A 14,309-nucleotide genomic window follows, 5' to 3' on the forward strand; every position below is an offset into this window, starting at 1 on the left:
AGAACAGATAGAATAGAAATTTTAAAAACAAATTGTATCAGCCTGAGTGCTAATTATGTATGATCTATCAGATCTGCTTATCACTCATTATAGGGCAATAAATATTAGCAATATACATTTATTCCCAAGTTCCACTGCTCTAAGATAGACATAACTATAGATATATTACACAGGAAACAGATATATTTTTAAACTATGTAGTCCTAATTTTTTTTTTAAAGCAACAATTCAAAGCATGAAAAGTACTTCCCTTTTGGGGTTTCAAAATTATGTCAGAGCTTTAAAATGAATATATATTTTAGGAACTAGTTTTAAATTAGAATATAATTCTTAAATTTAAATTCATCAAGTTTATATTGACTTTCATTTATTTTTTCTTCAGAATACACTAGGACTTTTTTATGATGTGGAAAAAGTATAATGAAACCCTGATTTACGGATTAATCACTAATCGAGCTTTTACTTTTTTGCTTTTGTTAAGTTGTTAAAATGTTTGTTGTTATTTGTTAATAGATCATGGATTTAGACCAACATGGTCTAACTCCCTCAATTTATTTAGGAAATTGAGGCTTAGAAAGCTTAAATGACTTGTTTAGGGTCCCACAGAGTCCTAATGTGAACTTAATTGCTCCAAATCAAGTTAGTGCTCTTTCTATTATATTATGTCAATATTAAAAATATTGATAACAATTCACATTTCTATAGTGCTTTAAGATTTATAAAACATTTCATATCTCTAGAGGCCTATTTGCATAAAATAGAGAAAGAGAAGGTCAATGAATTGGGCTTGCAACTAAAAATGCTAGAAAAGGAACAAATTAAAAACCCCTAGTCAAATACTAAACTTGAAATTCTAAAAAGATTTACAAAGCAATTTCTATATAATAGTCTGTAAATTAGGTAATGTGTTATTAGCCCTATTTAAAACTAATGAAGCTAAGGTCCAGAGAGACTAAATGTTGAGGCATAATGTTGACTATGACTATTAGAGATGAAAAACAAGTTTTCAGCTCCTAAACTCATACAACAATGGTTGGTTGAACTATGGCATGCCAAACGCACTATAATAACGATTCTTGGTATATAATAGCATTCAGAATGCTTATTCATGTAATGTGTAATGCCATGAAGACACTTTTTGCATGGCCTGGTTATCATTCAATATATACTACTCACCAGAAATTGTGTGTAAATTAGAGATTTCCCTTTTGTTTGTCAGTTCATACTGAAAGCCTGTAATCTTCCGGCTAATGTCCTGTTGTGGAGTAGCTTCAATGAACAAAGCTCCTTGGTCAAATCCAAAACAATAGACTTTTCTAGGGTTGTGGTCTCCATCTCTAATCAATAGCTTCAGTTCTCCATTTTTTCCCAAATAAATATTTGCTCCCATGGAGTCCTTGAACAGTTTGATACAAATTGTTAAGTGTTTATTAGACAATGATACTGTATTTGTTTGAAGATTAATTATTAGTGCTCCAGTAGGATACATCCACTCAACGGATCCTTCAGAACATCGGAGGTAGACCTGTTCAACATCCTTCTTATGTGCCTCATGAGTCAGCCCACTAAGAAGAGAAAAGAAGTATTAACACAGGAATCAGGATCAGCCACACTGTTCACGCAAATCAATAAATGTTTGCCAAGGTTGTCTCAATTTAAAGACTGGGTATATTCTAGTTTCTCTTAGCAGTCATTCATATTCATCATCTCATCCATCACATTTTGAGTTCCAAAAAATTAAATGGCCTAATCTTAATTGACCAAAGTTTCAATACTCATGCTCTAGTTTTTGGTGATTTGGTGAACAAATTTGTTTTCATATCATCTTGGGTTTTGTTTTTGTTTTTGTGATTTCATCAGTTTAAATTGCTTGTATTCCCTTTCAAACATAGATCTAAACTTCAGTCTTCCAGAATGAAGTTTTCTTTTTAATTTCTCGTCCTACAGAAGGATCCTTTTTATTTCTTCAATGATTTAGATTGCCATTCTCCAGTTCCGTTAGGTCTTTTTTCAAGGGGTAATGACAATATACATACTATTCTAAGAGTAGGTATTATCATTATTTTACATGAGTAGGAGAATTGTTTTGATGATGAATATAATTTTGTCAGCCTTTTTGTTATTGTTATTGTAGCAGAACACTATACTAAGATCCTCAGGAAAGAATCTATGGATCCTTTTCATCATTCAGAGCCTATTTGACAAGTAGAGACAGAAAGATGCAGGAAGGACAGCATAAAGTAAGGTATTAAGTCCCACTCTTGGGTGGTAGTAGTAGAAGGAATGAAAATAAACAGGAGATGATTTAAGATATAGTAATTGATTAAATTAAGAAGTCTAGAAGTTGTTATTTTTAAGTCTTGGCAACAATGGAAGAAAGATGATACTTTCGGCAGAAATAGGGAAGTTCAGTGGAGATAAAGGGGTGGAAAAGAGAGATAATGACAAACTCATGTTGCAAATGTTGAATTTGAGGTAGCTAGTTTCCTTTCCGGGGTCAAGCCGTTAGGGGCCTTTTTGTTTCTTTATTCCCCAGTCATGTGAAAATATAATTACTGTATTTTCAGGTTCACTCTCTGAGAATAGATTCACTTTTTTATTTTTACAGCTAGCATATAACAAAAATTATGTTATTGGCCACAACACAAAACAGGTTGACAAAACTGAGGGTTTTTGTTTTTTCTTTTCTTTTTCCTTAATTGCTTGGAAAGGGAAGGGGGAGAGAAAAAAAGAGTAATTAAGCACTTACTATATGCAGGTGCTTTACAAATATTATCTCATGTGATCCCCACAATTCTATTATTATCCCCATTATACAGTTGAAGAAACCAATGCAGTTAAGTAACATGCCTAGAGTCACAGAGCTAATCGTCAGATTTGACCTCAAGTTTTTCTGACTTCAGGCCCAGCATTCTATCTAATATACTACTTAGCTACTATTTTAAAATGTTTTAATCAATCAAAATCAAGTGTAAGTGGACACATGAAGAGTAATCTACTTTCATATTTCATATTTTCATCAAATAAAAATCAACATTATCCATCAGTGTTGCTTTATTTGATCTTAATATGCTGCTTAGGGTGAGTACTTAAAAATTACAAAAGGTATATTAAAGTTAACTTTAAAACAATTTCAATTTAATAGTCTTCAACAGTATTTGTCTTTTGTTTCATACTTATCATGATAGTGAAACAATGTGTCCCACAAAAAGAACTATGCATTCCTGTATTTGGCTTAGTAAAGTTTCTAGTATTATCAAATGCTATTTATAAATAACATAACCTCCATATAGCAAGTAGCTTTTTGCCTTTTCATTTATACTACCATAAGTTTCCCTGATGACAGGTTTCCAGGTTCTAGTCATTCAGGAAATAGAGAAAAGATAAGTATGTGGTCAATACACTAACAAGATTCAAAAGGATCTTTTGTTTTAAATAACCAGATAATAAGATGAGTCTGGATTAGCCATATCCCTGGAAGGTTAAAAAAAAAACAAAAAACTTTCATGTTTTCTTTGTTAACAATAAAATGTAGGGGCAACTAGGTGGCTCAGTGGATAAAGCACCAGCCCTGAAGTCAGGAGGACCTGAGTTCAAATATGACCTCAGACCACTTAATACTTTCTAGCTGTGTGACTCTGGACAAGTCACTTAACCCTAATTGCCCCAGCAAAAAAAAAAAAAAAGTAGAAATGTATTTAGGGGTATGTTGGTAAATGTTTAACAACCAGCTCTCAATTTTTTAAAACTTTTCAACATCTTAAATTTGATCTGTATGAACATTTTCTGTCATTTAAGTTGACAATCAACAACATAATAAATCAAGTATTTGCTGATTTCCACAGTATTTAAAAATTTAATAATTAACTGGTATGAGCTGGCTTCAGCATACTCTTGAATATATTCTATTTCTGAGCTAGAACTGAGAGAACAGACATCATTTTTCACATTATACTTGTCCTGACTTTTTAGCCATAGAATTTTAGGGTTGGAAAGAAACTTAGGGATTAATTTAGTGCCACCCATGTTATTTTAACAGGTCAAGGAAAATGGATTTTTTTGTCCAAGATTATGTAATTATTTTAAGTGGCAAATGTAGGAGTTGGAATCTGTGCTTTTTAAACTAGGTAAACCCAGTAGATAGAACTCTAGGCCTGGATCTGAATTCAAACCCAGCCTTAATTATTTATTTACTAGCTAGGTGATTTGGGGCAAGTCATTTGACCTTTATTAGCTTCATTTTCTTTGATGGTAAAATGAGAATTTCAGCACCTACCACACAGAGTTGCTTTAAGGAACAAATGAGATATTTGTTAAGCACTTAGTAGACATTATGGTAGCTAGCTATTATTATTCTATCTAGAGAAAAACCTGATTCATAGTCTTTTGTGACATCCACAGAGTCAGACATGAAATTCTAGGAAAGATGTCTCTGCTAAATGTAATGCATCATCAAGTATTCTGATACAACAATACCTTGGGTAATCCCCCATAAATATCTCCTTATTTACCATGTGAAATAAGACTTGGGGGCGGGGGGAGGGGAGGGGGAGATGTGAGAAGGAAATCTGGTCATCCTACATTAGAAGTATCAGTAGCTTTCCAAGGCTGAAGGAGAAACTAGTTTATACTAGTTTATCATAAACTCCTCCATATCTAGTAACCATATGAACAAGGTCCCAGTGGTAAAGACCAAGGCTATACACATTACAAATTCTCTACCACAAAAAACATAGGAGAACATCTACAAGTTTGGGCACCAAATAGAGTTAAAATATAATGAATATACTTCCTATAAAGGTCTTATTCACAGAAGAAACCAAATACCATCATGTGACAGAAGCAGTCCATAAATTAAGGTTGAAAACTGGAGAGATCACAAAAGATAGATTGTTTCAGCCTTGTCTACTCCAAGTAGCAGTCTCCATTTTTCTCCCATGCAAAAGCCTAGAGTGAATTATTCATGGATTTTCTACTTTACCTAGCCCAAATATAAACAACAAGGTTTCTGAAAGTGGGCAGAGACAGAACTTCATTTGAAATGGAACTTTTCTGGACCAAGAACTCTAAAAATTCTATGTTGATATTCAAAAGCCATTGTCAATAAAGTTCGTGTAGATCCAGGCCCCTAGAACTGGAGAGGACATAGCAACTTTCGAGCCATCCAAATGGAGCTCTAATGTTTAAAAAGAAGAAAATACATCCAAAGCTCAAACCTGAGGGACAGGAAATTATAGACTCCCACAGGATTCCAAAGTTCCCTTTCCATGTAGGCCAATTTCTCTCCTTTGCGACCTATTGTTGTTCAGAGAGTCAGGTATATTTTCCTGCTTCTCATCCATTTTGTATTCAAAATAGGAGAAATAGGGCTGCTAGATGATGCAGTGGATAGAGCACCTACCCTGAAGTCTGAAGGACCTGAATTCAAATGTGACCTGAGACACTTAATATAGCTGTGTGATCCTGGACAAGTCACTTAACCCAAATTACCTTCTCCTTCCCCCTCCCCCCCCGAAAAAGGAACAATGCCACCCATATATAATTTTTCTAAGGGTGAAATATGTCTGGGGAACTGGTGAGTGCATCTTTAAATATTTATAGTAAAGCTTGAATCTTTCCAATGGAGAAAGATCTTCTAAGTAACTTCTAAAATAATTTGGAACTATGCTCAAAGGGCAATCAAACTGCACATATCCTTATATCAAAGCAATCACACTATTAGGTCACACTATTAGGTTTGTATCCCAAAGAGATCATAAAAAAAGGAAAAGGACCTACATGTACAAAACTATTTATAGCAGCTCTTGTTGTGGCAGCAAATAAGAAATTGAGAGAATACCCAGTGATTGAAGAATTACTAAACAAGCTATGATATATGAATGTAATGAAATACTATTGTGCTACAAGAAATGATAAACAGAAAAACTTGGAAAGACCTAGATGAATTGTTTCTGAGTGAAGAGAAATTGTACACAGTAAGAACAGGATTGTGTGACAATCAACTATGATTGACTTATCTCTTCTCAACAATACAATGGTCCAAGACAATTTCAATAATAGAAAATGCTATGAAAATACTATCCACATCCAGAGGAAAAAACTATGGAATCTGAATGCAGATCAGAATACATCATTTTCATTTGGGAGAGGGAGAGGAAGTTGGGGGTTTTCCCTTTTGTTCTTTTTCTTCTTTCACAACATGACTAATGTGGAAATATTTACATAATTACATATGTATATACCATATCAGATTGCTTGCCATTTTGGGGAGGAGAAATGGGAAGGAAGAAGGGAGGGAGGAAAAAAATTGAAACTTAGTGTTATTTAAAAAAATAAATGTTAGGGGCAGCTAGAAGATAAAGTAAATAGAGCACTGGAAATTAGGAGGATTTGAGTTAAAATTTGACTTCAGTCACTTAACATTTCCCAGCTCTGTGACTCTGGTCAAGTGACTACCCCAATTGCCTCTCAAAAATAAATAAATGTTCAAAGCTATCTATACATGTAATTGGAAAAAATAAAATACTGCTTACCAATAAATAAATAACTTCTCAAAGTAGTGAACTACAGCCAATTACTGATCTCAAGAACTAGGTTTTAGGGGGTAAGGAAAATATCTCCATAGATATATGTTCTATACATTTGTCCAATATCTTTTTTTTTTTTTTAAGAATGATAATTTTCCTACACAAACTGAAACTGTATTTTGGGAATTTGAAAATGGTTTAAAATTTCTCTAACTATAAAATTAGGTCTTGTTTAAAAAATTAGAAGAAACACCCCCAAAATCCTAAAAAATATAAGTGGTAGGAGAAGAATCTGAAAACAACAGTCACTGTTGTGCAAGGAATATAGTATAATCATAAGAGGCTTAAGACCAGCTTTAGATTTGCCTACCAAAATGCCAGAAAGGTGTTGGTTTGGAAAAACTCATTTTACTCATTTACATGCTACTGCATGTAGCATAATCTTAAGTCATTCTATTCCTTTCCAAAAGAAACAGCAATATTAAATTTTTAAAATCTCTAAAAGGTAATGACTTAAATCACTGTGAAAGGGTGAAGTATTTTTCTTCCTTTCCAAAATGGGATCTGCCTTTCCTCTACCCAGCACCTCACAAAAGGATTAATTTCGGACATTTACTAATAACTCTTAATTTTACCCCTAACATTTACTGCTAATTCTTAACTTTACCCCTACTCAGTCATTATCAATTTTAAAACATAAGTAACTCTATTTGGAGTTATGGTAAGTTTATTAGGAAAAAATGCAATAATCCTGATTTTTCAAAATTCTACAATTATCAGATAGCCAGGGGGTGCCTACTGAATAACAACAGGGAAAGATATTTTCTTTAAAGTTATTCTGAGTTTATTAAAAAAAAAAATTAAGGCTTACCAAAAATCAATTTTATGACACAAACGTACAAATATGTATACACAGACACATAAATATACATATATTGATCCAGTCATATTTTTACAAATCTAATCAGAAAAAAAGAGGTTGCAAGGAAGAAATATTAAGTTTCTTAATGTAGGGCCCAGCTTTGATGAAATCTGGTAGCAAATTATAATAATAGTTTAAATACTGACATAATATTTTCCTTATAACTACACATATGTAATTATACGAGTCAGATATTATGCATATGAGTAGGTAAATATCTCATTATACATGTATATATCAAAAAGCCATTCCCTCACTAGCTTTTTTTTTTTTTTTAACATCACAAGAAAGTTGAAGGAACATTCAAGGCAGAGGCACTAAAAAGGAAAGTTGTGATAGTAGCGGTAGTGGTTTCAGGATCCTAGCTAAATTCGATTATAACAAGGACCAAAAACCGCTTTACCTCAGGTGTCCCATCAGATGGTTTAATAAAAGTCTGAATCTATTAAAGATTGGAGAAGCTGGCTCTTAAGAAGAATAAAAACTTTTTGTTTCTTTTGTGAAACTCACCAATGAGTTTGGGGTTCAGTGAGACTCACTCAATGAGTCTGAGTTTGGGGCCTTGAAATGCCGCGTTTAACTGGGCTCTGAATTGGTAATCAGCAAGCCGCCGGGTCCCAATACTCCTAGCAGAAAGTCACGTGTGTATGTGTGAGTGTGTGTGTGTGTGTGTGTGTGTGTGTGTGTGTGTGTGTGTGTTATTGGAGTTTAAAAGGTCACTCCTCACAAACTATCAAACAAGTTATTTCGGGGTTACAGTGCAGAAAATTTGACAGTGCTGCAATCGGTATAAATACTCCTACTTTTGTCTGACAAAAATCACATTGCCTTCTTCTCCACTCATCCTTTTTGAAAATCTTAACTTTACTTGAATAAATGTCGCTACTTCTTCGCAGAAATGCATACTCCTATCCCCTACACCCTCTCCCGGGAGTCCCTAGCATTGCAATAAACAGAGACTGGGGAAGCAGGGCAAGACTAGGTGCAGCAGGAAGCGAAGGAACTGAACACGGCCTCGAACCCAAAGGGATAGCAGAACTGAACGAACCGAGAGGAAGTCACAGTAATAATGATAAGAATTAATAATAATTGCTAACATTTAAATAGTGCTTACTATGTACCTGGCACTGTTAAAGGCTTTACAATTATAACATTCATAGAGGAAGCTACTTTTACCCTCCACTAGACAATCAAGAAGCCCCATCCCCAGAAGGGCTTCTTTTGTTCTAATTAAAAACGGGGTTTTAGAGGGTCTGCAGGAACTCGCCCGCCAAGAGAGCGAGGACCAGCTGGTCTGACTCATAGTATGCGTCCCTGCCACCTCCGCCCCATCGAAATTCCAACCAAACCACCTCATTCCCACTCCAAACTTAGACTCCACCAAATAAAAAGAAGGGGGAGGGGGATACAAGGATGGAATAGCTCCAGAACACAGTTGACTACGCATCTTTCCCTCTCTCCGGGGCTAAATTCTCAGGAAAGGAGAGAAGAGGGCATTTTCTTCCCTCAGCAATAAAATGGAGAAGGGTAAATTATTTTTCCATCCCAAAAGATGGAAAGGATAAAGAAATCATTAGAAGAGTGAATTTAAGAGTGTCTTGTGGGCTAGCTTCTTACCTCCCTTTCCAGTTGCACATATTGCTGGAGTACTGTGCTGAGGCCCCTCTACACAACAGCAGCAGCAGCAGCAGCAAGAGCAGAAGTAGCAGCAGAAGAGGCGATGATGGCCACAGCTGTCTTGCTGGTCCTCGGACCGCCAGTACTACGCCCAGCATGCTCCCCCAGCTGCAATTACAGCTGAGCCTGGAGCTGCCTCACGAGCCCCCAGCCTGGGGTTTGGGCCCTCTTTCCTTCTAGTCCTCCCACCTTCCCTTTAAAAATGATTATTATTCTCAATTCAGGCAAGGCAGCTGGGGCTGACAAGGGCAGTACAGGCAGCTGAATCTGGCAAGAAAAAAATAAGTGAAGAATCTTCTAGGGTCCAGAAAGCCAGAAAGGGTCCCTACATCGTGGGGCAGAAAGATGGACTCAACACTTGGCACACCAGGGTTTCCCCAATCCGATCTCTCTTCCTCCCATCTAGGTTGCAATCCGAGAGTTTCGCTCTCTCTCAGCAGCCAAGTTCCAATGAACTTTTTTAGGTGCTAAAGCCAGGCTCTGCTAAGGGGCGGAGGCTCACGGAGAGTTCTCCTCCCCCTACGCATCTTTTTCTCTCTCCCTCTCTCTAAATTTCGCCCAGCTTAGTCCCCGCCCTCAAACAGTCCAGTGGCCACATCACCTCAGTAGCCAGGACTGGGAGGGAAGGTTGTGACTCTCCACTCCATCTTTTATTCGAAGTTAGAAGGTAGAATTTAGCGGTATCTCGTTTTTTTCCTTTTTTCCTGGCCCTTATTTCTTGTACACTCTATTCTTCCCCACTTCAGGAATTTAAACCTTAATTTAGATGTCTACATCTGGCTAGCAGAGTCTTTGTGGAAAGCTGTGATAATTGGGTCAACAATATGACTGAAGTTATGGAAAAGGAAAGAGTTCCAGATTTAGAGTGAGAAAACCTAGGTTTCAAATCCTGTTTCTAGTATAGTACTGTGTGAGCTTGAGCAAGGCATTTTACCTGTTTTTTTTTTCTTCTTCCAGAAGTTGAATTAGATGATTTCTAAGGTCCCCTTATGATTCTAAAGGCAATAATGACTATGAACTCAATAATTGCTGATATTAACATATCAACATACACACACATTTTCAAAGCTCTTTTTAGAGAAATTATCGAAATATTTGAAGTAATCTAGGTATTATTCCCCTGGAAATTTTCTGGGTTTTTTTTTGGGGGGGGAGGGAAGGTAAAGAATGGGGAACTCCCATTGTGGAAATTTCTACCTCTTATATAGATAAAAATCAGATCCCTTTTGTGACTTTTGTGGCAGAAATGCTTGGAATGCTGATAATTTAAATATATCTAGTTTGTCTGAGTCAAAAATTGAACACAGATTCTCATCATTCCATGAAAACTCTTATCTGCTATCTGCCTCTCTTCCTTATTTTACATAACTAAGGTTAAGTTGCATGATCACACATCTTGAAGCCACAATCACACAACTATCAGAAGGCAGATAATAAACCTTAGTTTGTCTTTACTCCAAGCTCCACCCTCTTTCTATTACATAATTATGTCTCTCAAGAGACAGTAAATTATGGGGGAAAATTAGGGAATTGCAATTTAAATATTTGACTTCTATATGGGAATGGTGTTTTTAAAAGGATCTTCAGTGTGAAAAGTAAAGGCTACTTGAAGATGGAAGTTTATAGAATCATGAACAATGAATATGGAAATGAATAGAGCTGTCTGCCACATCCAGTAGACTCCATGAATCTAAAATCTAAAAACATGGTGATTTCCATGGTGACAAGGAGTGACATGGAAAGGAGCAATGCTCCTAAAAAAAAAATCTACGGGTTTAGAACAGGGGTCCTCAAACTACAGCCCGAGGGCCAGATGCCGACTGCCAGGTTATGGCAAAATCAGACCAGAAGTGATGTTCGACCTAAACTCAAGATAGCAATGCACACTTCCGGCACTGGGCTGAGGCTGCGGAGATAGAGTGTGAAACAATACCAAGGTGAGGTGAGTTCCCAGGCCAGGGTGTGTGGTGTGGGAAAGGCAGAGAGATGAAGAAGATGGAGAACTGACAGCCCGCGACCTTGTACAGTAAGAGCAGCCACCACAACGGACAGGCACTGGGAATATACAGTGCAGGCTGCGCATGTCACGGCCACTGCAGGGGGAATTCACTGCAGCAGTGAAGGTCGGAAGCGGGAGCACGAAGAGTGGGAGAGAGAGTGTGGGAAATGAAGGCATCACAGCACAGAGGCAGCTTGGAGAAAGTTGGGCATTGCAGTCTTTGTGTGGGCAAAGTTATTGCTGGTATATTGTTTTTGTAGTGCTTTCTGTTGCCAAAGAGATATGTCCAGAGAAGGCCAATTTATTTAGTACAGTGAGAGGATATCTATGAAAAGGTTTGCCAAACTATGAATGGTTTGGAGCTGGACTGGGCTAAACTAGCCAGCGTAACAACTGATGGTGTTCCTAATATGGCGGGGTCTAAGAAAGGAGTAATTGCTCTCATTCACCAAGAGATGGACAAACATAACCATTCTCATAGCCATACACTGCCTCATCCACCAACAAGCGCTGTGTAGTAAATCACTGAAGTGGGACTCTGTTATGAAAATTGTGGTATCTTGTGTTAACTTCATTAGAGCTAATGCACTAAATCACAATTTCAGGAATTTCTGTCTGAGCTAAATATTGAGTATGAAGATGTTCTATATCACACAGAAGTCCATTGGCTGAGTCGAGGGAGAGTTTTGAATGATTTACTATTTCTATGATTTACTTCCACAGATTATAACTTTTCTGCTTTCAAAAAACAAAGAAGTACTAGAGCTCAATGATGCAGAATGAAAATGGCACCTTGCCTTTCTGACAGATGTAACAGAGCTACTCAACAATTTCAATATGCAACTTCAAGGAAAGGGGAAGCTCATCTGTGATATGCAATCACATGTCAAAGCATTTGAAGTAAAATTAGGCCTCCTCATCAAACAAGTGAAGGAGGAAAATTTCTGCCATCTCCCCACAACTCAAAATCTGTTAGGGGAAAAACCACTGATTGCATTTCCAAACAAAACATGTGTGGATTCACTGGAAAAATTGCAAAAGGAGTTCCAATTTAGATTTAAAGAGCTTCATCTCCATGAACAGGACATACAGCTTTTCCGTAACCCATTTTCTATTGACATTGAAAATGTGGATACAATGTACCAAATGGAACTGGCTGAACTGCAGAATTGTGACTCTCTGAAAGACTCATTCAAGTCAAGCAGCCTTCATAATTTCAATGCATCTCTCTCCTCTGAGATATATCCTCATCTCAGGAACCATGCACTCAAAATGGCAACCATCTTTGGCAGCACTTATGGCTGTGGACAGACTTTTTCTAGAATGAAACATTTGAAATCTCCAACCAGATCAAGACTAACGGGTGCACATTTGCATCACTTGTTACAATTAGCAGTGACAAATATGGGACCAGACATTGAGCATCTCATTAGCCAAAAGCAGGCCCATAGTTCCCATTGAAATACTGGTAAGTTTGTTGATTTAACTTTACTTCATTTTAAATATTGTATTTGTTCCCGTTTTGTTTCTTCACTTCAAAATAAAACATATGCAGCGTGCATAAGAATTTGTTCATAGTTTTTGTTTTTACTTCGGTCCTCCAAAAGTCTGAGGGACAGTGAACTGGCCCCCTATTTAAAAAGTTTGAGGACCCTGGTTTAGAACTTCCTCTGGAGAAAATAACATTAGTGGAAGTAAAAGTAGTAGCTTTGAATCTGTTCTTTCTGTTCATATTAATCACTGACTGATAATGGCAAGTTCAGTTGCAGGATGAGTTTCTGGGAGTAGTGATATTGATAGTGTATTGAAAGATAGGTGTGAGTCCCTAGGATTAAGCTTTAACTTCATTTGAGATAGAGACAGAAATCAGAATTTTACTGTAGAGTAATATATATAGTAGTACAATCAATTCTACATTAGATAAAGTAAAACAGTTTTGGATAAGGTCTGCTGATTCATGGCTATGGTAGTATTCTATTATGATTCTGGTCATCTAAGCTAGGGGGAAAAATGCTTTCCCTGCTATATTTACCTTCCATCTACTCTGTATTTATTCTCTATATACTTGTTTATTTATATATTGTCTTTCCCATCAAAGTGTAAGTACGTAGTTAAGTGCTTAATAAATATTTATTAATTTATTGGCTTTGATATAAAACAAGTACAGAATGCAGCAGATATATTTATAGCTGTATGAAGATATAGATGTCTACATATAAAGAAAGAAATTTGTGTCTAATGCATTCAATTGCAAGGCAGTGTAATGTATTAAATACACTATTAGATTTGTTGTCTGCAACATAAGGTCTCACATCCCACCTGTAACACTCATTGGCTGTGTATCCATGAGTAAGTTATTTAACAGGTCCAAATTCAGTTTCCTCATTTGTAAAAGGAGCAAAATAATTTTTGTAATAGCTACTTCACAGAGTTGTCAGGCTGAAATAAAATAATGTATGTAAAACACACACTTAAAATGACATTTCTTTTTCAACAGAAAGTGCAAGCTTAATTTAGAGCAGAGGTGTCAAACTTGATGCCTTTCCAATCAAGGGTGGCACACAACACTCTCTAGTATACCTAATAAAAATATAATAAAACAGATAATATCACATTTTAAAACTAAGTCAATATGTGGCCTACAAGTATTCTTATGAATCAATTTTTCGCTCCCACTTTTATTTGAATTTGACATTACTAGTCTACAGCATAAACAAGAAGCTTTCAGAATTAGTATGCTACCTTCCCTTCTTGTTTTATAAAAGAGGAAAGAAATAACTTCACCCACTACACAGTGGCCTATCAAACCAGAAACAAAGACTTCCACAGTGCAGCACTGTGCTTATTACTTGGGACAAGCAACAATTTTGATATGGTTCCATAGGTGACAACAGTGGATGTATGTAAACTTCTTCTGGTATCTGACTTACTCAGAACATCTGACCTTGACTAAATAGAACCAGATTAAACTGATTTCCCTGTCTTTAGTTTTGTTTCAATTGTGTTGGATTTTGTGCCATATACATGTGTTTCACTGTTCTTTTTTGTTGTTTTTAAATCTATAAATTATAATAATGAACATTAGTCCAAGGAAACTTCAAAAGTTGTAGCTCTTAAAGAAAGTTGTTTAAATGTTGCATTGATTGTTGGTGTGAGAAGTCAAATGTTTCACTAATCATTCATA

General features: G+C 36.2%; 1 protein-coding gene across 1 annotated transcript in view; it reads right to left on the reverse strand.

Annotated features, from left to right (window-relative positions):
* METRNL (meteorin like, glial cell differentiation regulator) overlaps positions 1-9,605 on the reverse strand; it is a 39,282-nt gene extending 29,677 nt beyond the window's left edge. Inside the window, exons 1-2 of the mRNA XM_051995626.1 lie at positions 9,067-9,605; positions 1,177-1,565 (exon numbers count right to left, since the gene is read on the reverse strand). Coding sequence (XP_051851586.1) covers positions 1,177-1,565; positions 9,067-9,224 — 547 coding nt within the window. The 5' untranslated portion in view covers positions 9,225-9,605. The remainder of the gene's footprint in view (positions 1-1,176; positions 1,566-9,066) is intronic.
* Between the last annotated feature and the right edge of the window lie 4,704 nt (positions 9,606-14,309).

Source organism: Antechinus flavipes, chromosome 4 (assembly GCF_016432865.1).
Source record: "Antechinus flavipes isolate AdamAnt ecotype Samford, QLD, Australia chromosome 4, AdamAnt_v2, whole genome shotgun sequence".
In the NCBI taxonomy this organism is placed as follows: Eukaryota; Metazoa; Chordata; class Mammalia; order Dasyuromorphia; family Dasyuridae; genus Antechinus; species Antechinus flavipes.